This window comes from Hibiscus syriacus, unplaced genomic scaffold (assembly GCF_006381635.1).
Source record: "Hibiscus syriacus cultivar Baekdansim isolate YM2019G1 unplaced genomic scaffold, ASM638163v2 tig00111008_pilon, whole genome shotgun sequence".
Classification (NCBI taxonomy): Eukaryota; Viridiplantae; Streptophyta; class Magnoliopsida; order Malvales; family Malvaceae; genus Hibiscus; species Hibiscus syriacus.
This window is the reverse complement of record NW_024062951.1, coordinates 190,108-217,660: the sequence shown is the minus strand read 5'-3', so window position 1 is coordinate 217,660 and position 27,553 is coordinate 190,108. Positions and strand designations below refer to the sequence as shown.

The 27,553-nt window shown below is 31.4% G+C and overlaps 3 protein-coding genes and 3 pseudogenes across 3 annotated transcripts; 5 read left to right on the top strand and 1 right to left on the bottom strand.

Moving 5' to 3' along the window:
• The first annotated feature begins 64 nt into the window (after window positions 1–64).
• Window positions 65–2,121, top strand: LOC120149650 (annotated as a pseudogene).
• A 1,519-nt stretch (window positions 2,122–3,640) lies between these two features.
• Window positions 3,641–11,493, top strand: LOC120149708 (annotated as a pseudogene).
• On the bottom strand, window positions 7,082–8,230 carry LOC120149707. Its single transcript, XM_039162433.1, has 3 exons — window positions 7,907–8,230; window positions 7,748–7,823; window positions 7,082–7,675 (listed from the first exon to the last, which is right to left on the bottom strand). The coding sequence occupies exons 1-3, from the start codon at window positions 8,228–8,230 to the stop codon at window positions 7,185–7,187; spliced, it is 891 nt and encodes a 296-aa protein (XP_039018364.1). The 3' UTR covers window positions 7,082–7,184.
• Window positions 11,494–16,231: 4,738 nt separating the features above from the next.
• On the top strand, window positions 16,232–16,742 carry LOC120149637 (phytosulfokines-like). The gene is made up of 2 exons (XM_039162369.1): window positions 16,232–16,436; window positions 16,549–16,742. Exons 1-2 carry the CDS (start codon window positions 16,299–16,301, stop codon window positions 16,678–16,680), a joined length of 270 nt encoding a protein of 89 aa, XP_039018300.1. The 5' UTR covers window positions 16,232–16,298; the 3' UTR covers window positions 16,681–16,742.
• A 4,708-nt stretch (window positions 16,743–21,450) lies between these two features.
• On the top strand, window positions 21,451–21,927 carry LOC120149706 (annotated as a pseudogene).
• Window positions 21,928–24,443: 2,516 nt separating this feature from the next.
• LOC120149611 lies at window positions 24,444–24,970 on the top strand. Its single transcript, XM_039162341.1, has 2 exons — window positions 24,444–24,761; window positions 24,821–24,970. The coding sequence occupies exons 1-2, from the start codon at window positions 24,572–24,574 to the stop codon at window positions 24,823–24,825; spliced, it is 195 nt and encodes a 64-aa protein (XP_039018272.1). The 5' UTR covers window positions 24,444–24,571; the 3' UTR covers window positions 24,826–24,970.
• Window positions 24,971–27,553: the final 2,583 nt, after the last annotated feature.

Below are 27,553 nucleotides of genomic sequence, written 5' to 3'. Positions count from 1 at the left end.
CCAAATCAAGTGATTTTACATTTCTTTAAGAAGATCATCTTCAAATTCTTCACAGCTTTATGAATATCCATAGAGTTTGGTCTTGATTTTTCCAAGCAAGCAATACTCAATAATCTCTCAAACCCCAAAACACAAATCTAACATCCTTCAAGTATATAGTCTGTTGAAGTTATATCCAGAGAAACTATACATTAATTGCCATGGAGTTGGAAACTGGCAAGCCGACCATTGCTCCTTATGTTGATGATGATGGATCAAAAAGAACAGGCAAGCCATATTCGAATCTGGGTTTTTTCTGCAACATTTGTTTTCATCGGTTTTAAAGTTATAAATCTTACCTTTTTTTGAAGGAACTTGGGTGAGTGCAAGTGCACATATAATAACAGCAGTTATAGGTTCAGGAGTGTTGTCTCTTTCATGGGGCATTGCTCAGTTAGGGTGGATTGCTGGCCCAATTGCTCTTGTAATCTTCTCCGTCATCACTTGGTTCACATCGAATCTCCTAGCTGATTGTTGCAGGGACCCTGTTTCAGGAACAAGACTTAGCTGTTACATGGATGCTGTCAAATATAACTTAGGTGACTGTAAAAATTTCTTCTTCAAGTACTTGGAACCCCAAAATGCTAATAGTTTCTGGGTTTTTTGCAGGAGGAATCAATAACAAGTTTTGTGGAATAGCACAATATGTGAATCTTGTGGGGGTAACAATTGGATATTCAATCACTTCAGCTATTAGTATGGCGTAAGTTTTTTTTTTCTTCTGATGTTTTGATTTATATGGTAGGAATATGATGTTCTTATGTACGTTGGATTAACCAGGGCGATAAAAAGATCAGGTTGCTTTCACAAAGAGGGTCATGCTGTAGGCTGCCACGTCAAGAACAACATGTTTATTATTATCTTCGGCATCATGGAGATCATATTAAGCCAAATCCCGAACTTCCATGAGCTCTCGTGGCTCTCTGTGGTCGCTGCCGTTATGTCGTTTGCATACTCTTGCATCGGTCTCGGTCTATCGATAGCCAAAGTTGCAGGAGGGTCTGGTTCTAGGACGAGCTTGACAGGGACGACAATCGGAATCGATGTGACGGGCTGGGAGAAGGTTTGGAACTGCTTTGAGGCCCTTGGTGACATCGCGTTCGCCTATGCTTTCTCCAATGTCCTCATTGAAATACAGGCATGTCTCCTGGTTTCTATGACCCTTTTACCTTCCAAGTAAAAGAAAAAGACTAATGTTCATGGAATTGCAGGATACACTGAAATCAAGTCCACCGGAAAATGAATCCATGAAAAAGGCAACCTCGATTGGTGTCTCGGTCACCACCATGTTCTACGTTTCGTGTGGAGTTCTGGGTTATGCAGCATCGGTAACACCGCTCCAGGCAATTTCCTAACAGGGTTCGGGTTTTATGAACCTTACTGGCTAATCGACATTGCTAATCTGTGCATTATTATTCATCTTGTGGGAGCTTACCAGGTAATTTCATTCGAATTTAGACTATAATATTGATCAATGTACATAAACTCAAATAAAATGATGTTTTTGTTTCTTTTCCCCTCCAGGTATTCTGCCAACCAATATTCAAACAGGTGGAAGACTGGTGCTTAAACCGATGGCCAAACAACAATTTCATAAAAGGAAGTCGACCAATTAAGCTTCCTTTGGTTGGGGATTATACTTTCAGTACCTTTAGGCTTGTATGGCGAACAGCTTATGTGATCACCACAACCGTGGTCGCGATGCTTCTCCCATTCTTTAACGGCATTCTTGGTCTGCTCGGTGCCGCTTCATTTTGGCCGTTGACGGTGTATTTCCCGATCCAAATGCACATATCGAGAGAAAACATTCGACCCTTTTGCTGGAAATGGATATGGCTAAACGTCCTGGTCGTGACCTGCTTGATTATATCGGTTCTAGCAGCGGCTGGCTCCGTTGCTGTAATCGCTAAGGATCTCCAAACATACAGGCCTTTCACCTCAGTTTCTTAATGACTTTCATCTTTTAGTAATACAGTTTCAGATAAATTTTCTTAGGAAATTTATTTATGTAGCATCTATTGACATGAAATATAATTCGACCAAGTAAATAAATAAAAAGAGAAGGTAGTTTGCATCCTTCAACATATATTGTTTGAGTTAAAATAATTGCAAACCTGATTGTTGGCTAAAGTTGGCACATCCTCAATGATGCACTTATGTGTGTAACTTCTTGTATCCAAGACTATCTCTACCAATGTTCTGACCAAAAGGTTTGAAATCAAGTGGGCTTAGTTTTGATCGGTCTTCATCTTTAACATATTTCGGATACCACTTATGTGTCTTGAGCATTCCCTCTTTTGCTTATCAGCACAGGTCTCCTAAACCTCGCTTCCTTGATGTGCCACAAAACACTTATTTCACTCGCAAACTTGGCTCAGATCACTTATCACGAGATTAGGATTGAAACTAGCAAACCGTGTGATCTTATACATTAAGACATGAATTGTGGGCCTAAGCTTTCAACTTAAAATGGATATGACAGATAGAATGAGAGGAAATCGAATAAGAAAATGCTTATAAAGGGAGGACAATAAGAAAGATTTGAACCGGATGCTCATGTTAATCTTATTTGCTCCTTAAATCAATTGTAACAATTGAGGTATGAAATGCATCTATTTATCCTCAAGTCCCTTTGTAACTGACAGTGTCTTAACCAAACATAAACTTCATTTACTCTATCGACTATGATTGAAAAAACTTATCCACAAAACAAAATCCTAATACAAGTTGAAATTTCATTATAAACACGCCTTCATTCTCGGCCGGTATTCCATTTTTCTCAGCTAATTTATCCACATTTATCTTTTGTTTCCTTCTTTGTCGACCCTCCACGAGAATCCCATGGACCAGAATTTTTCCTTCTCCAACTTTCTCAAGAACCTCAGATATTGACGGTGCTCTTGCTTGTTCCGTTCCTCTTGATTCCTCTCAAGGAAAAATTTCTTTAATATGGACATGCTTTTCGCAGTTGAAACTCACATGTGGAACTGTTCTAGATCAATTTTGATGACCTGGCGAATCCGAACAACATTCCTAGACAATTCTTGAAACATAGAGAATCTAGATGTCCCTGATTGCACCATTAGATATTGTCCGAGCACTACTCATGTGTCATCTGAGAGAACTTTTGTGTAGATTTCTCATTGAACTGATTGTTTTTGTCGATTTTCTTGAGTCACACGTAAGTTCATCCTTGAAAGATATCTGATTATCATTATTGTTGTTGTTGACGACCATGACTTCATCCTCTGGCGGATCCTCCTCCCTCCGTCTAACCTTTTTCGTGGCCAGTTCGATACCAGAACTAGAAGAAGCTTGTTTATTACCCTTGTTAGAAATATTTTATATACGTATTGCAAGTTCTTGTTAATCTTGTTTGGAAGGTTACCATATTATCACCTATTTCGAATTTTTAAAAAAAGGGTTTACTGAAGATGATCATCTTCAAATTCATAACAGGCTAGCTTCAGGGTTAAGCTTTACGAATATCTATGGAGTTTGTGCTTAATTTTGGCCAAGAAAGCAATCTTCAATAATCTCTCAAACCCCAAAAAACAAATCTAACATCCTTCAAGTATATAGTCTATTGACATTACATGCCATGGAATTAGAAACTGACAAACCTATCATTGCTCATCATGTTGATGATGATAACTCAAAAAGAACAGGCAAGCCATATTCAACTCTGTTTTTTTTCCTGCAACATATGATTTATTCGGTTTTGAAGTTAAAAATCTTATCTTTTTTTTTTTTGTTTTTTGCAGGAACTTGGGTGAGTGCAAGTGCACATATAATAACAGCAGTTATAGGTTCAGGAGTGTTATCTCTTTCATGGGCCTTTGCTCAGTTAGGTTGGATTGCCGGACTCGTTTCTCTCCTACTCTTCTCCGCCATCAATTGGTACACATCGATTCTGCTAGCTGATTGTTGCAGGGACCCTGATTCAGGAACAAGATGCAGCTGTTACATGGATGCTGTCAAATATAATTTAGGTGACAATGAGTTGAAACTGTTGTTCTTTCAAATGCATGGAGCCCTAATGCTAATAATTTCCGGTTTTCTTTCTAACAGGAGGACTCAATACCAAGTTTTGTGGGATAGCACAATATGTGAATCTTGTAGGCACAACAATTGGATATTCAATCACTTCAGCTATTAGTATGGCGTAAGCTTTTTTCTAGATATATGGCTTGATTGATATGTTAAAGATGATATTTTGTTGTAATATAATTACAAGCTCCTTGTTTAATTGTTGATTAACCAGGGCGATAAAAAGATCGGGTTGCTTTCACGAAGAGGGCCATGCTGCAGGCTGCCATGTTAAGGAAACATGTTTATTATTATCTTCGGCATCACGGAGATCATATTAAGCCAAATTCCGGACTTCAACGAGCTCTCGTGGCTCTCTGTGGTCGCTGCCCTTATGTCATTTGCGTACTCTTGCATCGGCCTCGGTCTCTCAATAGCCAAAGTTGCCGGAGGGTCTCATCCTAAGACGAGCTTGACAGGGATGGCAATTGGAGTCGATGTAACGAAATGGCAGAAGATTTGGAGCTGCTTTGAAGCCCTAGGCGACATTGCCTTTGCCTATGCTTTCTCCACTGTCCTCGTGGAAATACAGGCAAGTCTCCTGGTTTCTGTGACCCTTTTACCTTCCAAGAAAAATAGACTTATATTCATTGAATTGCAGGATACACTTAAATCAAGTCCACCGGAAAACGAATCCATGAAAAAGGCAACGGCGCTCGGTGTCTCAATAACCACCTTGTTCTACATTTTGTGCGGAGCTCTGGGTTATGCAGCATTCGGTAACGCTGCTCCGGGCAATTTTCTAACAGGGTTCGGTTTTTACGAACCTTACTGGCTTATCGACTTCGCTAATATGTGCATTATTCTACATCTTGTGGGAGCTTACCAGGTATTTTGCCAACCGATATTTAATAAGGTCGAGGACTGGTGCTTAAACCAATGGCCAAACAACAATTTCATAAAAGAAAGTCGGCCAATTAGGCTCCCACTGTTTGGGGATTATACTTTCAGTACCTTCAGGCTTGTATGGCGAACAGCTTACGTGATCATGACGACCGTGGTGGCCATGGCTCTGCCATTCTTCAACGGCATTCTGGGTCTGCTCGGCGCCTTATCGTTTTGGCCATTGACTGTGTATTTCCCAATCCAAATGTACATATCAAAAGAAAACATTCGACCCTTTTGCTGGAAATGGATATGGTTAAACATCGTGGTCGTGGTTTGCTTGATTATATCGCTTCTAGCTGCGGCTGGCTCCATTGCAGTCATTCTTAAGGATCTCCGTACATATAAGCCTTTCACCTCTGTTTCTTAATGTCAGTACGGTTTCGGAGATTGTTTTTGAGTTGAAACAATTTCAAACCGTGCACTTGTGTGTGTAAATTGGATATCAAGTGGCTGGTTGTGCACCACTCCACATGTGTTGGTCATCGACAAGTTAGTCGGTTCTTCGTAACAATTCCGAATGTGCAAACCACCTATTCCGAATCGAAACACGTTAACAGAAGATGAGTGGCAGAACACAAGGAAACAATGGGTTCGTAGAATTCATCAAGATTTAATATTGCAAACTGATTAACTTGCAAAAACATGCTTACGATTGTAATGTTTACCAGAAATTTTACCGTAGATGGTTAAGCCATACAACTAATGATACATTACATTTATGATAATTAACATTTCTTTTGCATAAATATAGAATATTTTATATAAAATATATATATTTTGAGGATGTCTTTATCATAAGTTAAGATTCTGAGATACTGGTAGAGAGAAATTATTTTAGACATGAATTTTCTTTATATCTGTAAAATATCTTAAATTATTTGTCAAAGTTTAGATATTGCAATAGACATTTTAAAAGTAGAAGTATAATATTAAATATTTTATCAAAGTAAATACACCAAATGTGATATTATTCCTTATTTTATTAGTAATTTTAATTTTGAATTGAGATGATTACAATGTAATATTTTTAAGTTTATTAGAAATATCTTAATGAATGCCCATATTATTATAGATCCATAAAAATTACAGTTTAAATCGATTTAAGACAATATTATTCTATCGAGTTATAGGATCTTAAATTTATAATCTTTCCTTTTTTTTCTTTTATAATAGCATGGAACTCAATTTATTAATTGATTAATTTTGATTTAAATACTATATAAATTTAGTATAAGATGATCTATACAACCTAATTCGTTATATTGTATAATATCAGAATTTGAATCTTGAGTACTGTACAAGAGATACAGTATGTAGTCCTCATAAATTAGAGGATAACGTGCATTGAAATATGTTGGAACATCTTGACCAAGCGATCTCAGTTGTTAAGTGCTTGATTCTTGTTATCTCTGAATGTCCCAGTTTAAACTAGGGATGGACACTCAACCAGAACTCGACAGATTCCGACTAGATCGGGTCGGATTTTTTTTAAAAAAAAATCGGGTTCGGGTGGGTTCGAGTTTTTTTAAGTGTGATATTCGGGTCGGACGAGTTCGGGTTTAGGGTGAAAAATACCCTACCCGGCTAGAAAAAATATATAATTTTAATTTATATATTTAGGAATAATTACAATAATACCCCTCTATACATAATTTTTTTCAATTAAGACACTGTTTTTATTGAATATAAATATTTTTTTTATTATTTCGGATCGGATCGGATTTCTAAATCATATATTCGGGTCGGGTCGGGTCTCGAGTGGAGGCTCCTTTGTTCTCGGGTCGAGTCGGATGGACCAAAAACCCGACCCATGCCCATCCTTAGTTCAAACACCATGTATGTATAGGTACGAGTTTATTATCAAACGATTAAGTATTTGAATAGATACACTATTGTATTTATTCCAGAATTATTAAAAAAAAAGCATACAACCTCTTATATACTACAATGGTAACTATATTAACTGAATTAAGGCTTTGTTACTTTCCTTTCTTTTCCATAAATGAAGAAAAGAAATGAAGTTCAAATTTCGAAATACTTTTGGTGTATTATGGTGGGCCTAACTTTGCAACAAGGAAAAGTTCATACATATATATACAGCTCTATTGATGATTTGAATTCAAAGAAATGGATACGCCATTAACGAAGGCTAAGCAGTTCATCAATTTTCACTGCCATAGTAAGTCAACTACTTCCTCGATAACCTCATCCATGATTGCATCTCCTAACTCAGACCCTATCTTTCTCTGCAATTTACAGTACTGCCATTCTTCAAATGCGTATGAACAACCCATACTTGACAAGTCGCTGGTCTGGTTTCCCAGGGTTTTCAGACAAAAGAACCACTGAATGTAGTTGTACTTGTTTCCGACATTCGTTCCACCGTTGTTTTTCGTTAATTTCTTTGCTGAAAGGTTCATTAGAGGCTTCTTTTGATTCCCAAGACTTTGGTTTCTTCGGCAATATCGGAGACTGCGAGGTTCGTTTATTATGGTCCCCTTTGCTTCATTGAAACCGGTGAGAGTGTACCTTTCCAGTAGTGATTTTCCAAGTAATTTCCAGGGAAAAGTTGCCAACACAAAATTGCCTTTGATATTTTCGGCCATATCAATGGAGTTCCTATTTGATGCACTTCCTTGTCTTGTTATGATGTGATGCACTGCACCAGAGAAACACATTTGATTAACATTAAGAAGAAAAGAAAAGGAACTGAAAAAAAAAGAATCTTGACCTTTCTCGGATGATAATTCATCTAACAAAAGGTCATCTTGAATGCATTTCCTTCGACTGGTTTCATTTGTAAGAATCTGAAAGCAAAGTTCAATATTCCAAGTGAATAACACTGTAAAAATCTGAAAAAATTGCTAAAAATGTAGATGATTTTATGTACCTTTTCTGGTTCCATGTTACCAAACGGTGTTATTTCTGCAATCTGAAACTCATCTTCATCGCCTTCATTATCACCGCAACAGGAAATATCTAAGCTATCATCACTACCAGGAACAAATTTACACAGTATCGACTTAACGACCCTGGTGGAAATCAAAGCCATTTTCTTGAACATATTCATTTGAGTGCTGCAGCAACCGTTTCGACCATTAGAACTCACGCATTTAACCAAGTACCCTCTCTCCGCAAGGTATATGTTCAAAACGAAAGGCTCTTGTTGCACTTGGAGATGTTCTTTGAGCTGTTTTGATGGAGGAGGAGCCATTGGAGTATATCCAAAGTTCAGCTGCAGGGAAATTTCAGAGAAATTAATGCTTGGAACAGACAAGGAATGTGTCACTGTTACAAAGGAGTTTTTGGAAATAGATAGGGAGAAATTAGAAGAAGAAGAATATGGAAAAAGGTGGTATTTGGTAGAGTGAAAGGCAAGCAAATAGGCGCCATGGCAATCATTTTATGGTATTGGGGACAACTGGAAACTTTTAAACAATGCAATCTTCTTACTGATTTATGACCCCTACAATTCTAAAAGCTTCTGAATATAATATTATATAAGTAAAGGTTTGCTATTTATTTATAATCCACTTTCTTTTGCCCTTGGATTTAACATATTTTATAGGCTTAATAAGGTAATATATATATATATATTTTGAAGGTTGTGATAAATTTATAAATTCAAAAATTTTAATATATTATATATATATATATATATATATAAATTTGAGTAGATACAAGTAGGAATAACAACAAACTTCTTAATCGTTTAGTACAAATTTTAATATTTGTAAAATGAGTATATAAATTTTTTATTTATTTTTCACCTATAATGCATTGATAATATATAATTATATATGTTGTTAGTGAATCTGATTATACCATATTTTTTTTATAGAATTCGTTAATTTTATTAAAAATAGGAAATATTCAAAATTATAATAAAAGCTTATAACAATAACCGTAAACTAAACACATAACTAGGACATTTTCCTATAACCATTGACACAAGAAACTAGCCACTTAATATTACACAAGAACCAGATAAGGAAAATTTAAAAAAACCTAACCAAAAATACTCAAACAAAAGATAAATACAAACATATTTGACCACATCGAAAAATAAATCTAAAAAGAGATCAAATAATTGAAAGATCACTGATGAACTACAAATCAGAGTCGAGCAACATAAGAAAACTATCCACGAAGATAAATCGCATATCCGAATCCGATTCGAATGTCCAAAGTATAAATCAACATGATAATAAATAAAAGTCATCTTAATCAGTCGAGTTGATATTAAATCGATCCTAAAAAAATAAATAAAAATAACGATTAATCGATAAAAAATAATAGCAAAATTTATACAATATCAATGTAACAAATGTAAACAGCATAATATAATAAAATACGAGCAATATTGTGTGTATTAAGCAAGACAAAACCATTAGATCAATCTTGTGTGTATTTTTCTATAAATATGTTTGGCTTGTTTTAATTAATAGAAATTATAATCATACGGCATGTGGGTAGGTCCCATCAGAAGAATAAAACTTGTTTCTTTAAGCAAAGTAGGTGCGAGGCATTAGGGGAGGCAAATTTGGAATGAAATTCAATGTTCCATCACAAATATTCTTATTGCATTCAGCAAGAAGCTGCCAAGGATATTTCTCCTGCACATATATATATTGTGTATATAGTGTAGTTCATTGTATGTATATGATTTACGATCAACAACTAAGATTATTGAACCCATTAAATGATTTTAATGATTAAAGAGAGCGTTGTACTCATTAAAGGATCTTAAGTTCGAACAATTACATCTATAAAATGTGTATATGTTGTCAGTAACTAATAAAAATTCTAAATAGTTGATACTATACTTTTAGTCATCTCAGACTAATAATTTTTTTAAAAAAAAGACGATTTCATATACATTTGACAAAGAGAATATATAAAACCGGACACACTAAAGGGCCTCGCTACAAAAAATACAATTATGATTTCCTGATTATCTTAATACCATTCCCTCTAATAGAATGGGTGATTACAATAATTAATAAATATATATAGAGAGAGAGTTATGACAATTCTTATTTCTAGAATTGGTGATTACAATAATATATATATATATATATATATATATATATATAGTAGAGAGAGAGTTATGATAATTCTTATTTCTAGTTATGAATTTGGTAATAAAATGTTTATTTTTTATGTTTAAGGGGTTGAGTTTTAGAGTGAGACACTGATATACATCACTAATGATGTGCATCAATATGCACCTCTAATACAAAAATATGATAAAATTCATACATGGTCGTTAAATTTATTAAAATAATTTCATTTGTCATTGAATTTTTAAAAGTTATAAAATATACATTAAAACTTTAAATTTTATTAAAAAATATATAGCGACAGTGAAATATTGTTAAGGGTGTGACGTGCCATGTTAAATTAATAGGAAATATCTTATTTAGCCCTTCAATTATTTTCCTTTTTGATATTTTTAAATATTTTTAAGTAATAATTTCAGAGAAAAATTAAAAATTTAGGATTTTTTAAAACAATATATGAAAACAATTTATTTTTAAGATTAAAAATTATAATTTAAAAAAAATAACGCATCAGATTATTTTATAACTAATTATTTATTAATAATGATTGTATTTGTAAAATTTATAATTTATAATTTTCGAGATCCAAAAAATTGAATTATCCAACAATGTAATTATTTTTTATTAAAGGAAGTGTTTCAAGCACTTGAGTTTAGAAGTTTAAACACGATTTTAAAAAAATACATTCAGAAAATTATAGTATCACTGTAATTGAAGGGCAAGTTCTGGTTTCAACTTGAACTTCTTTAAGAAATATTGGTCTGATCTTAAGGAGTCCATCCTTCAGTTTTTTGAGGATTTTCATAAAAGGGGAAAGCTTGATGAGTCCTTGAACCATTCGTTTATCACCTTAATACCCAAGAAAATAAACACCTCCTCTTTGAATGATTACATACCAATAAGCCTGGTGAGTGGTATATATAAGCTATTAAGTAAGGTGCTGGCAAATAGGTTAAGGCACTGCCTGGACTCATTAGTGAGTAATACGCAGTTCGTATTCATTCCGGGTCGTCAAATATTAGATTGTGTTTTGATAGCAAATGAAGTGATAGACTCGATGGTTAAAAATAGAACCAGTGGAATAGTTTTCAAGATCGACTTCAATAAAGCCTATGATTCGGTAAATTGGAATTTTTTTGATCCGGATATTAAAGGAGATGGGTTTTGGAGATCGGTGGTGCAAATGGATGCTCAATTGTATCTCCTCTGCTTCTATCTCAATCTTAGTAAACGGAGTTCCCACGGATCGTTTCAATTTATCTAAAGGGTTAAGGCAGGGGTGTCCTTTATCCCCATTATTATTTAATTTACTGGGGGAATCACTGCATCAAATGATTAAAAAGGCAGTTGTGCAAGGTCTCTTTGAAGGCTGTTTTGTAGGGAAAGGCGATAATAATTTAGAGATCTCCCATCTACAATATGCGGACGATCTAATTATTTTTTGCGGGGCTGTCGTGTCTCAAGTTTTAAGTGTAAAAAGAGTTTTAAGAGTGTTTGAACTCGCCTCAGGACTTCAGCTTAATCTGAAGAAGAGTAGGATATTTGGTATTAATATTGAAGAAGTCAAGATTCAGAGCTGGTCGTCTCGCATTGGGTGCTACATTGGAGTTTTTCCAACAGAATATTTAGGCCTCCCTCTTGGTGCCAAACGGAACTTTCTTTGGGAGCCGGTTATATAAAAAATTACCAACAAATTGGCTGGTTGGAAGTCCACTTCTCTTTCTTTTGGTGGTAGGATCACCTTAATCAGGTTAGTTCTTACAAGCTTGTCGATCGGTATACTTTTTGTCACTATTTAAAAAGCCTATGAAGGTATATCATAAGATTAACAATATCCTGCCAAGGTTCTTGTGGGGTGGTTCTATGGACAGAAGAAAAATTCATTGGATTAGTTGGTTTGATGTGTGTTCTCCTTTCTCAAATGGTGGCTTGGGGATTGTGGATATCGAAGCCAAAAATCATGGCCTTCTTGGTAAATGGTGCTGGAGGTTTGGCAATGAATCAAATAGTTTATGGAGACGAGTGATCAGCTGCAAATATAAGTACGATCAATCTATCATTCTACCTCCTTGTTTTCAGGCGCGAGGTGTGTCGTGGATTTGGCTTGGAATTTTAAAGGTATTTATTGGAGATGGCGGAGAGAGTATTTGAAGAAAAATCTACGAGCTCAGGTGGGGGATGGTAGGGCTGTTCGATTTTGGTTGGACGAGTGGTTTAAGGATCGCCCCCTTAAGGATATATATCCAAGAATATTTGCAATATCATTGAATAAACAGTTGAACGGTATCCGATTAAATTATTTCTTACCATCCATGATGTATTGGCCAATGGCATTTTGGTAAGTAATGTGAATCTTAGCTGCCATGCACAGGTTAATCATTATGTCTGGTCCAAAACATTAACTGAGATGAAGTAGGGGGTAAGAAATGGAGCCACATATATATGTGTGTGTGTTTGTACACGTTAGATACAACATTCATTATCTAACGTTATGAATGATATTTAATCATTATTTTCTTTCATAATGGAAAATTCATCATTTTCAATCCACAAATAAAATTTTAGATGATTCTCGAGATATAAGAAAACGTTTATACCTATATAATTATTATAAAAAAAGATTTATAATTTGAATATTATATTCAAATATACGAAACACAAATACCCATTATAATAGACAAGAACATATACCACATATCTAAATATAGTTTTATATACAATAATAATGAATTAATATCAATGTTTGCATGAACAATTTTAATATGTTCAACTGCAATTTGTAAGAGAGATGTTGCCATATGCAAGCTTAGATATATTCTTACTTTTATCTTTAATTTTACTTACGAAAAAAAGATTGGCCTACAATCCTTTTATTTTAAAAAAAAATATTATTACGTGTTCCAACTTTTTTATGTAATAACTTTATGCTTTAATCATTACAACTTCGGGTGGGAACAAATTAATAAGGATGGTGTATGCCATAGGTCATTATAATTTTGCATTACAAGGTTGTTCCTCGAGTTTAATGCTCCTTATTATTTCATTTCTCTAAATATAATGTTTATCATTGATTTCGCCAGATCTACAAAATATCATCCGAATTAAGATTCGATCAATATAAAATTTTATAATTGTAAAATTTAGGATAAAGTACACAAATAGTCCCCAACTATAAGATGATATTTTGTTGAGTCATTCGACTATTAAAAGTTACAAAATGATTACCCGACTATTTAGTATGTTCTAAACTCGTCTTTTTTCTGTTAAAAATTGATGGTAGTATGAGCTTGAAGTTAACTTGTTGATTGAGATATGATAAGATCTGATCTCATAATCTCAAAAAATTATCATATCTTAGTCAACAGATTAACATCTAACTCATATTATTGTCAAATTTTTAATAGAAAATGACGAGTTTGAAACATACTAAATAGTTGCTGACTATTTTATAATTTTTAGTAGTCGGGAACTTAACAAAACAACACTCTATAATCATGGGACTATTTTGTAACTTTTAATAGTCGATGGACTCAAACAAACTTCACCCTATAATCGGAGAACTATTTATGTACTTTACCCTAAAATCTTAATGTTAGAATTTTTTGTAATAACTTTAAACGTCTTTATATATTAATTTCATAAACAAGTGAGAAGTGTTTTAGTTATATTTAATATTTACAACTTAAACCAAGGATTAATGAAGATGTCTATCTATATAGATAGTCAACTTCTAATCTTAAAATCTTTTAGGGTTTAGTGCTAATCAATCTAAAATACAATAATTAGGTGTTATAATCACACGTGTAATGATAAGTAAGCAAGGGTAGATGTAACCTAATATAAGATTAAGAAAAGATGCTACCGAAAATATTAATATTTTTTTAATATTTAAGGTAGAGCATTACCTAAAATGTTATTTTTTTCTACCGAAAACATTAATATCAGGCGCTGCCTAAAATGTTATTTTTTCTACCGAAAATATTAATATTAAAAATATTCATTTTAGGTAACGAAATTAATATTTCCGATAGAAAAAATAGAATTTTAGGTAGTACTCTACCAAAAATATTAAAAAAATATTAACATTCCAAATAACGTCTTTCTTTAATCTTATATTAGAGTATCATACAACATAACTACCCGTTATAATCACATACTTGCCGTACTGATATTTACGCGTCGACAATACCAAAGCATGCACGTTAAAGCCATCATGTATGATAGAGTCCTAGGCAATGGGGTTGATATGCCCTAGAGGTTCTAGTCTCTTTTAATAAGCGTCCTTACTCCTAAAAGAAATAAAACATGTATCTCTATAATTGTTTATTTTTTTATTGGGTGATTACTATATTAGTTATCTTTTAACAAATTAAAAAAAATTTGTAAGAGAAAAAAATAATCATAACAAAATTGATGTAAAATAAGACACATGTAAAAGATAAGATTATTAATGTGGTTCATTCTTTTTCATCTCCACATAGGTGAGAAATAATAATCAATTATAACTGTAGTGATCGTAAATAATATAAATTCATGATATCCCGTGAATACTAAAACTCAATATATGTACTCAAACTTCATCATAAAATACTTTCTCAACATCCTTATAAAACTCATCTCAGCAACATAAACTCTAAAAATGGTAGACTAAAAAAGGATTGAGTCTCTCTAAAATAATTCTCTCATAATTTTAAATGTTAAGATATACTCTTTATTTATAGAACCAAATACTTGATCATCAAGAATCCTTATTTCATATAAATTCATACCTAAATAAATTTAATCAAGTAAACTTCAACCACTAGAATTACAACAAAATTCAACTTAATTACTAATCAGAATTTGAGTCAATATCTAACAATCTCCCCATTGATATAAATTTCATTAGATAATTTATCTTCAAATATCTAACAACTTCAATTCTTATGTAAATCATATATCCCTAGAAGATCCACAGTCAATCATTCGACAACTCCAAACTTTATGTAATGTTCTTTAATGTATGGATCAATTGAAAATTTAACAATATCTTTAAACCCGACACCACAACCAAATGCTTTGTGACCTAACAATCTTCGAAAATCTAGAATACGTGTATCTATCTATATACTCTTTGATTCTTTAAGCTTGACAAATTTTTGCTTGATTTGAGGGAAGATTCCTATCCACAAATTTAGTTCTGATGATAAATATCAATAAAATCTCTTGTAAATGTTTTCCACCCCTCCCACACAGCCCAGGTTTGTTTTCTGTTGTTCTGAATTTTGAATTTAGATAACTATTAGTTGTTTTGAAGTACATTTTTGACAACTAATTGTTCTTTATACCATACATGTATATCATTGGGTTGTTTTTAGGAGACTTTCTATTGATCGAATTTTAAAAAGGTAATCTCAGACTTTCTTTTTCTACCAAACTTTTAATGTGTTTTCTTTTCTTTTTTGCTCTAATGATTTTTATTTATTCAAGTTTTCTTGATACGCGTTAGATTACATTTTATTATCTTAACCTTCTGAAAATGGCTCGAGTTTAAGTAGTTATATAATGATTTAAGATGCAGGTTTGCAAGTGGACAAGTGGGTGGTAAGAATTGGTGAAAGGAGCGGCGATTTTGGACGACGATGTAAGAGGTAGGTCGGTGTAAGTGTGACGGTGGTCGTATGGTGGAGTAAAAGTAAGTGAGGTGTTGGCATCAGCACATGCAAGTTACTGAGAAATTGATGTCAGAGATTATGTCGACGGCAACTAGAGTTTCGGAACATTAGCCTGCTTCTATTTGATGTCTAGAACATGTCTAAAACGAGTCTGCCAGATTACAGGCCCAACAATGACTCCCTTTTTATATTTAAGTTTAAAATCAAATAATTTTGAATCAAATGATGTTAGTAGTTAAAAAAATTATTATCCTTTAAAGTTTTAAGTTCCAATATGATTATTAAAAATTAAAAAATATAAATATATATTATAGGCGTAACTATTTAAATCTTACAATTCTAAAAATAATTATACAGTTTGATTAATGACGCACGGATGAGAATATTCAATACCGTTTAATTTAGATATCACCCCTCCCTCCTTAAATCTTTTACATTTTGCCCTCGAATCATGGCAATCTCTATAAATTGAACCCCCACCTGCAGAATCATTTCCTCTCAACCCCCTTTCTTCTTTATTTGCCGAATCTCTCCCCTCTCAAAAGGAAAAAAAAAGGCACAGAAAATGTGTTCAAAGGTGAGTCTGGTTTGCATGATCATCGTGTTCCTCCTCTTCTTCATATTACATTCTCCAGCTGCTGCTCGCCCAGAGCCTGCATCTACAGTTCAATATGCCGATACTCCCTTCAAACCTCAACATCTGGTATGTATATTATGACCATTGGATTCGCTTTAAAACTTAATACTTTTCTCCTTATCATGATTTATAAACCTAGGTAATTATGGTCTTCTTTTGATTGAAAATGTTATTTCAGGGTGAAGAAAAAGATGATAAGGTTCAAGAGTTGGAGGATAGCTGCGAGGGAATTGTAGAAGAAGAATGCTTGATGAGAAAAACACTTGCAGCCCACATTGATTACATCTATACCCAGAAAACCAACCCTTGACCTGTCTTCATATCTTATCATTTATATACAATTTTCTGCTAATGTATTTATAGTTTTAATTCATAAATTTCTGTCTTACTTTGTATCATCTTCTTTTTATCAAGAATGGGTACATTTTTATCTTCAGATTCATCAAAAGTTTTGGTGGATATATATATATAGTGTTTGATTCTTCTATTCATGCAAGGGAGGATTTCTGGTTATAAAACCAGTAGCGTAACATATATGTAGTGTTTTATTTACCTTTTAACGCGATAAAGATGATTATTTTTCATTTGATTCTTCTGTCGGTTTTATGAAAATTCCAAATTACAACTTATCAATATAAAGTTAAAAAATTACAGAAGTTAACTGTAACCAAAATTATTATTAAGAGTATAATTTTTTAGGTTAAATAAAGTAATATTTTAGGTTAAAATTGAAAAATGTTATAACTTTTTGTGTTATTTTCGATTGTATATCTTAAACTCGTCCAATATAATTTTTTAATTATAATTAAAAATATTATAACTTTTTATAAATTTTTGAATTGAACTTTAAATTAATCTTAATTTAAATTATGGAACAACAGAACTACACTAATTTTGGAGTTGAAGATTTTTGAAAACCCTTTGTCTGGTTTACGGTGTGTGTTAGTAAACTAAAAGCCTACTTTTCTATTAAAAAAAAATAAAAAGAAGGGAATGTAAAAGGACAGAGGAGCGCGTATTAATGGTGATTTTTAATTGCCTGAAAAGATAAGTCATGTCAACTTATCTGGCATAATTAAGGCCACATGAATTAACAATAAAGAAATAGGTTTACCTCTATATCCCATTTTGATTTTTAATTAATATGGGTATACTATTATTTTTGACTTATTGACCGAAAAATTAGTTGATTTTTTTTATTTATGTGTTAGACATCGTTAAAAAATATTATAAATTTAGTATTTTTATAGAAAGGTATAGATTTGTGCCTTATGTTGATATGACATTACATGGGATAAGACATGAATGATAGTGTGTGTTTTTTTTTAAGACGTGTGTTAGTTTCGTAAATTTTTTAAAATAATGTCTAATATGTAATTAATTTTTATTAGAGTAATTTTTGTGTAAAAATATCAACTTTAGTTTTTTTGGCAAATATTCTTTTACATTAAAATCTTTAAATCTTTTTTTAAAAATTATTTTATAACTCGAATTTTTTTATTTTCACATGAAATTACACAATACGCATAATCTAGTATAGGAAAACTTTGAGAGTAAATAATTTAAAATATGAATAATTTTATAAAATTTTTATAACTAGTATTTCTTTTACAAAATGATGATGATTGTGATAAGAAATATTTTATAATTTAAAAAAATATAAATTTCATATATTTTAAAAAATTAATGATTTTTAAAATTAATTTTTTAAAAATATATAAAAAATATAAAAATAAAATTTTAATTACAATTGAGGGATCAAATGAATTATTATTCATTAATTATTATTTTTAACAACATTTAATAATGTTTATTCATTTTTAATAAAATTAAAATTAAATTTTTTTTTATATTTTTTAAAATTAATATTAGAAATAATATTTTAAATATATAGATAATAGTTTTTAGCTTTACCTTCTTTTTTTAGTGAATTTGATTCACTTCTAATTATTATTTTTTTATTTTTATTGAATTTTAAATATATGAGTTATAATTCAAATTAATCATTTATTATGTTATTATTCAAATTAATTTAGAAAAATTATAGTAAAATGTTTCTAAAAGAAAAATATAAATGCTTACATGAAAATCTAAAGATTTTCCTTTCTTTTGTGTTACTCTCTAACATGTAACAAAATTCAATAAAAAAGAAGAAGGTAAAGCTAAAAAATATTACCTATATATTTAAAATATTCTTTTTAATATTAATTGGTACGGTACAGGGTTGATTTTGTAATTATGTACCAGGGTTTTCTATTAATGTAACCTAGACCTAAAATATCATTGAATAAAATTCTAACGCCGCCTAGGCACCGAGGACGTAAGCACATTGCCGAACCTCGTAAAATTCTCGTGTTCTTTCGTTTTCTTTACCCGTTTTCGTCAACAAAAATAATAATTAATGAATAATAATTCATTTGATCATTCGATTGTAATTAAAAATTTATTTTAATATTTTTTTTATATTTTTAAACAATTAATTTTAAAAGTCGATAAAATTTTCAAAAATATATGAAATTTATAATTTTTCAAATTATAAAATATTTCTTATTATTGTCGTCATCATCATCATTTTGTAAAAGAAATATTAGTTATAAAACTTTTATAAAATTATTCATATTTTAAATTATTTACCCTCAAAGATTTCATATACTATATTATATGTATTGTGTAATTTTATACAAAAATCAAAATTTATCGAGTTTATAAAATAATTTGTAAAAAAAGATTTAAAGATTTTAGTTTTTTTAAAAAATAAAATTGATGTTTTTACACAAAAAACACCCTAACATATATTAATTACATATTAGGCATTATTTTAAAAAAATTATAAAACTAGCACCCATCACAGAAAGCGCGCCTTACCTCACGTAACGTCATATCAGCGTAAGACGTGGATTATAATCCGTTCTTTTCTGTGAAGGGTGTTAGATCTATAATATTTTCTTTAACGACATTTGACACGTAAATAAAAAAATTAGTAATTTTTCGGTAAATACGTCATTGTTTTTGTATTTTCAGATATTTTTATAAAATACAATAAAAAAATCACGTATCCAATGATTGAACAATTGTTTAATAAGATATAGGTATAAACTCAATATTATATGATTGAACATTTGTTTATTAAAGATTTAGATATAAACTCATTTTCATTCTGCAATGAATCTAGATTTGGCGCTGAACCATTGCCCGGTATGATGAAGGCTTCATAGCTGCTGTGATTTTCATCATAATTTTTATCAGCACGTGAGAAGGCTCGATAGGGGTAGTTTTACTATACGACAGTATAATTTAAAGTTAAAAAAATGAAAAAATGGACATAATCGCAAATATGATAAAAATGTAACATTTTAGTATGAGTGTAACTTAAAATATTAATCTTTTTATCATTGTTTATTATCAACCGAAAATGTTATAAAAAATATAACATTTTCAGTTCAATAAAAAACACTTTTGAGGATAACTACATGCAAAACATGATAAATTTCACTAATATTGAAAACAAAAGAATACAAAAGGAATTCTCCTAAACCACTTGATAGCTAACCTTAATCATTAATATCTATTTATATGAATAGCTATTTGATTATAAAGGAAACATGCATATAATAAATACATTTAAACTATGTTTCCTACTCTCAATCCACATAAAATAAAATAGACTAATTACTTTCGATCGAATTAAATTTTTTATTTTCTCCCATTAATTAGAATCAAATCAATTTTATATCAAAATCTAACACGGTTGGAAAACACCCATTAAAAACCCAAAATGAATCATTAAGCGTCCCATTATTACATAAAATGTGATAGTATGAGAATAGATAAAGGCAGCCATACAAAGTACAAACCCTCATCGTGAACGTGGGAATGACCCACTATACAAAAACAGAGAGCAGTTTTTACAAGATTTTGTTGGTCCACAATGGCATCTTCAAGGGCTCCACGAGAACAAAGACTACACCACGTATATAATTTATCATATATACATATGACTAACCTATATGTGAACTTATGGCGGACCGTTGTTATTGATGTTTTATTGACCAAAATAATAAATGCAGTTGATGTATCGATGTTACGGGGGAAATGTTCATTTATGTATACCCATTCAACCACCCAGTCCTAGCATGTTTCATGGCTCTCTATTATCTCAATATCTTTGGGTTGGAATTTGAAAATGAAGGCACATACGTATATGACATCAATGAGCGGGCAGTGCCGTGCAACTGAAACCATGGCCTCAAATGTTCCAATGTGTTGATTCTATCCATCTGCTCAATTGGCACATTCAATTAATTTTGAATTAAGACATAACATGAAATTTGCATGCTTTGAGAAAATACCATATCTAAGTATGAGGACACTAATATGTTTCGGTTTATGAATTGACGATACCGGCGCACGATTCTCAATAACATCTTTGGAATGGTATAAACTCTTATGAGACTGTAAGGATTGTTTAACGTGATCGGACACAAGATTTTGTATTAGATGACCAAATCATAAAATTTTAATGATAAATATATTTATTAAATTTTAACATAAGTATATTTATAAAATTTGAGAGGAATGAAAATAGATTTTTAATAAAAAATATCTAAAGTATATAAAATTTTAAAACTCCACCCCTCATTCCATTCATGACTGTTCATATTAACCCAAATCATGCATATGTACAACATGTTAAAACAATAAAAAGAGAAAACCGTTTTATTCATGGTTTGTTAAAAATTAAAATTAAATATTAATTTTAAAATAAATTATGCTTAACATAGGTTTATATTAGAATATAATATAATTTAAATATAGACAATAAATGTACTCTCTGTCAAAATTCTGTAACCTTATTAACGGAAAGGAAATTGTTGGCCTTCTAAACTCTTATTTTCTTTTGGGTTTTGGGCCTTCAAAATTCTGTAACCAATGGCCCGTACAACCCGCATATGGCGCCAAGCATTTCCCGCCAGTATATCTTCTTCTCTTCAATCATTCAAACCCTTAATCCACAAAGACAACGCAAAGGACCCAAACCGAGTTTTTTTTATTCTTTCACAAACAAAAAATCCACAGAGAAATGGTGAAAGCGAAGCAGTATTGACTGCTGAAAACAGAACCAGGAGAGTGGTCATGGGAAGACCAGGCAGCAAACGGAGGTGTAACCAAATGGGACGGTGTAAAGAACAAGCAAGCCCAGAAACACCTCAAGTCCATGAAGGTGGGCGATCTCTGTTTCTTCTACCACTCGGGCGCTACCGCTCGCCGTGTGGTGGGGGTGGTCAGCGTCGTAAAGAAATGGTACGCCGAGGACAGTGATCTAAACAGTGAGGCATTGGTGGATGTAAAAGCTGTTGGGGAGATGAGGAGGCAAGTGGACTTAAAGGACATGAAACAGGATGGGGAATTGAAAGGGTTTATCATGTTTAGACAGCAGAGGTTGTCGGTCTTGCCGGTGGCGGAGAAGGTATGGGAGAGGATTTGTGAATTGGAAAATGGGTTCGAAGGGGATGGCTTTGACATTGGGAAGGATGGTGGAGATGATGCAGGGGTTTAAAAAAAACAAGAATCAGTGTTGGTTTTTGTGATTTGTATAACGTTAAAGTACAAAAAAAATGTGTTTAATCAGTGTTTAGCTACTATATTTTATTCGTTGGTGATGGGATTAAGAAAGGGGATTGATGTTTTCTATTTTCTTCGTCTACTAACTTGATTGTGGCATTTTAGTGAACACCTACCGAGCATTGCCTTCGTGTTAGAGGTCAAAATAGACCATAAAATATGAAAAAAATATGTTTAGCAACATAATAAAATAAACCTGATTTTGTTGATACCAATTTAGTGAATTCCCCGAGAAGGTTTGAACCTCTCAAGCTTTTCCCCATTAACGAGAAGCATTGTCACGTAGTGGCTGATCCACACTTGTCAGAGTAGACAGCTGTGATTTTAAAATTCGGTTTTCCTTTGAATTTATTGAATATGTTCACAAGACTTTAAAATTGGAACAAGGCCAAGTCGAGCTAGACTAGATGAGGCATTGGGCTACACGCCACACAAACGGTCTTAGGCGGATTTGGGCTCCTTTTACTGGGTTGAAGAAGTAAAATGGTTGGGTTGTGAACTTAACAGAACTTGAATGAATTGAGATTATTGCTTCTTCTTTTTTAACCAGATTTGAGCCAGCTCGAATGCATTTAGCAATAACAAGGATCATTCTAATTTAAGTTAAACCTTTCATAAACAGCTATAAGAATGCGTACGATGATTTTGGTCCAAACATGTTCAATTCCAAGGATACTTGTCGACCATTAATATATAGAACAATTGTTTCACACTTGTAATTCAGTTGGAATCTTGAACGACAAGGAATTAAAAGGATTGACTTCTTTTGTGAATTAACCAATAAATATCCAACATGAATATCTGCTTTCTCCTCTTAAAATAATATACCTTTCCATCGATTTCAAATTCATCGGCTTCAACTGGACTGGTTATAATAATAATAATAATAACAGTAACAAATATGGTAAAAAAATATTCATAATCCGTGGCACATTGATGAATTTATTAATATGAACTTAGGAAACAGAATTGTGGGCCGAGAATAGTCAATGAAATTACTATGCCTTGCTACAGAAGTTGAGCATTGGCATTGAAGTCAATGTTTGAGCTTTTCATTCACCCTACGTGTGGATCTCAGTTTTTCAGTTGTTAACGTCGAGCCTTCACAGTTCAAACAAAAATAAGGAGAAGCCGTGTGATTAATTAATTCTTTTTCTATAAATAACAAAATTATTAATTATCAAGGGCTCATTCTTTTGACTTTTGAGAAAGATTTTCTTTTTATCCGTCAACTCATCATACAATCATATGAAATCTCAGCAACCATAAAGGATTCAAGTAATGTGACACAAGTTTATGGTTGTTTGAGTCTTTACGTCTGCATGCGAAACTGTTTTTCTATAATTACTACGCACAGTGATAAATCAATGAATGGTTAGGAGTAGTTCTTCTCTTCTAAATATCAAATTATTTATTTTTTGATTTTTTTATTAATAGTTTACTTTTATTAGTTTAACTTTTATATATCTGTTATTTTTAGATATTATAGGTTCATCTTTCTCACATAAAATTTCATAATCGCCTCTAATTACGTATGTTGTATATTTATACTAATTTTATAATTCTTGATACCACCTTCGCCAATAAAAATGTTTTCGGTTCTATGAATTATATATAATTTTGACTAAAACATATCATGAATGTCATCTAAAGGAGGAGATACAATTATTTACATAAATAGTAAAGTTACGTATACCGACACAATTCGCTAATCGGATGATGAAAGATACACAGCCTGCTGCCGCTGCACAGGGTAAACATATATCACTCTTCTAGTTAAATTTAGCGAATGTCCTCGTACTTTATTTCTCAATCCAAATGGTGGGAAGGTTGTTTCTAGTGACAATGAGAACATATTTCGAGATAGAGCAATATGGAGGTGGATAACATAGATCAGGGTTTAAGAAGGTAGAAAATTTTGAGTTAATTTTATGGTCTTTGAAATATATTTTCGAGAATCTAATCAAATGAATTGAACAAGGAAATTAATTTGGTTTTTATAATGAATTTGGGGTTTATTGGCTACTTTATACAAAGATCGACGGTGATTAATGTGATCATGGCACATGACCTTAATGTTGTAATCAATCAATTGAGTGATTTAATTATTATAATTAATTAATTGAGTGACTTGATTATAACTCTGTAAAATCTAATCTTTTTAATGAATGCATCACTTCAAAAAGACGTACGATATTCAATGATCCAACGATTTATTTGTAACAATCAATTACTTAAGTAACTTGTGTACGACTTTTTAAAATGGAATGACCCACTTATAATCTAACTAACAATCGAGTGAATTGTGGTATGATTATCCAAAAGGTTAGTCAGAAACGACGACGGAATGGCAAACTGGTAATTATATTCATCAACAAGCCCATTTATCTACAAAGACCAGCATAAAAACCACCAACTCTTCAAATAATCAGAAGCTTAGGGGGGTGGGAAAGGAAAAAAGAGAGAGGAAGCAAATTATCAAACGCAGTAGGACTCTCAACCAAAAGCAAATATGCAGAAACTGTAACAAAATCTTCATTTGTTTTTGAGCTTTATCCTCATTTTTGAGTTGATCGAAAATGGCGAACCAGTTGGAGAGCTTGGTGGAATCAATAAAGTCAAAGGTAAGGGCTCTAAAGAAGTCAAAGAATAATAATAAGCCCTACATAAAGATGGATAAGAGCTCCAGCGTTAAGGTCGAGATCCGTAGCAGGAAAGCCAGGAGGCTCATCGACAAGACCTTGAAGGCCGCCGATCGCCCCGGAAAACGTACCCTTTCATGACCACCACGACGTCGTTCCGTTTTCCCACCATATTGCTCGCAAACTGTTAGCTTATACAGATTCGGTGTGCGTTTGGGGACGTTACGAAAGGTAACGTGGGAACCGTTTCGGATTGGCAGACAAGAAATATCCAATTACTTTTTTCTTTCTCGCTTGTATACTTCGATGTTAATAATAATTAATTGAAAGGTTAATCGGTGGTAAATGTTATTGTTTATGTTATTAATTGATTATGTTACTCTTTTCGTTTTACATGTTATTTCTTGAAAGTTCATTTTACATATTAATTTTTGGGTAAAATATACAAATGATCATCGATTATAAGATGTTTCATTAAATTCTTTAACTATTAAAAATTACAAAACGATTTATTGAGTATAGAATATTATTTTGTTGAGTCTCTTGACTATAAAAGTTACAAAATGATCATTTGACAATTTATATATTATAAACTCATCATTTTCCATTACAAATTATGACCTTTTAAGTTATACGTTAATTTGTTGTCTGAAATATGATAAAATCTTATTCTATAATCATTTGAGGTGTATTTATTGGATTGATTTTCTGTTTACATTATACCATGAACTAATGTTTGAAATATTATGTCATTGAGCCAATGGTTAAAAGTAATGAAAATGTCAATAAACATCGTTAAAATCAATTTTATTATATCCTAATCAGTAGGGTAGTACAACTCAAATGACCATCAATTTCTAACAAAAAAAATGACGAGTTTTTAATATATTAATAGTCGAGTAACCATTTAGTAACTTTTAATAGTATGAAACTTAACAAAACAATAATTTATAGTCGATGAATTATTTTGTAACTTTTAATCTCAACAAAATAACGTCCTATAATTGATTGACCATTTGTATACTTTACTCTTTTTCAATAGTACGAGAATATTATAAAATAATAACTGTTCAAAACTTTTTTATTTTATTCATAACTTACATACGTAAATGTTCAAATTTAAAATTTTTATAAAATAAATATTTTTTTTACCATGAAGACCAGTTTATATGTACCTGTTATGTATTAATTATTAATATTATGTTGTATTTATGTTATATATTAATTAATTTAGTGTAGCGTCAAACTCGAGATTTGTCTGCACTAATTAGAAGAGTAAAGAAAAAAATTAGGATCAAATAGTGAGAAAATAAATTATTTAAGTTTAAAATAATGATTTATTAAGTACTTAATAATAATGTTGTGACAATGTTGTCGTTGGTGGCCGTTGTCGTGATTTTAGTTTAATTACAATTTTGTTTAAACTATAAAGATCAAATAAAAAAAAAAGAAAAATAGAAGTATAAAAACAGTTATATGTATCAAAGGTTAAATAACTTTTAGTATGATTTATATAGAAATCATATTATTAAAAATAGAATTATTAAAAATAGAATGGAATATTGAATAACGAGTAAATAATAATAATAAAATAGTCTATCAAGCACAAGTAAAAAAAATAAAAATAAAATGAAATTTCTTTATTTAAATTTCTTTTAAGTGCTTGAAACCAACAAAGAATATACTTTATAGACTATTTGTATATTTACCTTTAAGAATAATCGTAATTCGTGAATGAATATTGAAAGAATTATAGATAAAGTTATTTATAAACCAAAATGAATTGAACATATAGTTTATATGAGCTCAATTCGTTTAATAATTAACTTCAAGATTTTATTTATTTAAGTCAATTAAATAAAAGATAGAACAGGCAAAATCGAAACTCACATCGTTATTCAATAATAGACGGCAAGCTGTGTTTGCTTTTGATTTTTTTCAAAATAACATTTATTATTCAATTAATAAAGTTGACAGGAGAAAACCAAATCGGTTGCCTTTACTAGTTAATAAAGTTGATAGGAGAAAACCAAATCATCATATAAAAATGACGAGTTTTATAAAATATAATAAATAATTAGAATTTTTCACGTTCACATGACGAGTTACATACAAATTTCGTCTAACCCATACGATAAGTTTTATTTTTTAATATATTTTATGAAACTTGCTTTCACATGACAAAATTCATAAATATTATAATAAATGACCTAAATTCTAAAAGAAATTTTCAACACCTATATTTCTCAACAACAAAAAAATCCACACACAATACTTACAAATTTTATTGATCTAATTCATATATTAAATGTATATTTAAACCTTACATAAATAATGTTTTTGGTTTTGAAGGTAGGATAGGATGCATGCACATTTTTCATTTTTTTTGAATAAAGGGAGAAATTACACATGGATCCGAGGCATTAAAAGCTAAGCTTGTCCAATTTGATACATTTTCTTTTGAAATAAGTACTTCCATAATATCAAAGGTTATTTGGACCATTTTTAATTGGTAAAGCTAATTAGCTAAATATAGACACAAGGGGTAAATTCAAATAAATATTGGAAGTGTTTATTAATTGCAAACAAACAACTAGATAGAAACGATAGCCCTTTTCCCCTATTTTAATTTGGAATATATCAATACTGGCAGTTATTAATTCAAGCCCATCTTAATGAGAGGAAGTTGTGATCGAGAGAAAACTCTATCCTACCAAGCTCATCTTAAATTATATTTTATTTTGTAGAAACCGAACTATTTTAATAGTTAAAAGAATGATAGTTATTAATTAAGTGTCAAGTTCGAATACGACATCTGTATGAACATTTAAACGTTTGGTTCCTTAAGTTTTAAGGGTGAATTAAAAGTTTTAGGGTTCAACAATCATCGACGATGACAATCAACAATGACAGGTGATG

Bases quoted from the DNA above. Each gene is read 5' to 3' on its own strand.
- LOC120149637 (XM_039162369.1), top strand. From the start codon at position 16,299: ATGTGTTCAAAGGTGAGTCTGGTTTGCATGATCATCGTGTTCCTCCTC. The intron at 16,437-16,548 runs GTATGTATATTA...ATGTTATTTCAG, and splicing joins CCTTCAAACCTCAACATCTG to GGTGAAGAAAAAGATGATAA.
- LOC120149611 (XM_039162341.1), top strand. From the start codon at position 24,572: ATGGCGAACCAGTTGGAGAGCTTGGTGGAATCAATAAAGTCAAAGGTA.
- LOC120149707 (XM_039162433.1), bottom strand. From the start codon at position 8,230: ATGGCTCCTCCTCCATCAAAACAGCTCAAAGAACATCTCCAAGTGCAA. The intron at 7,824-7,906 runs GTACATAAAATC...CTTTGCTTTCAG, and splicing joins GTAACATGGAACCAGAAAAG to ATTCTTACAAATGAAACCAG. The intron at 7,676-7,747 runs GTCAAGATTCTT...TCTCTGGTGCAG, and splicing joins TGAATTATCATCCGAGAAAG to TGCATCACATCATAACAAGA.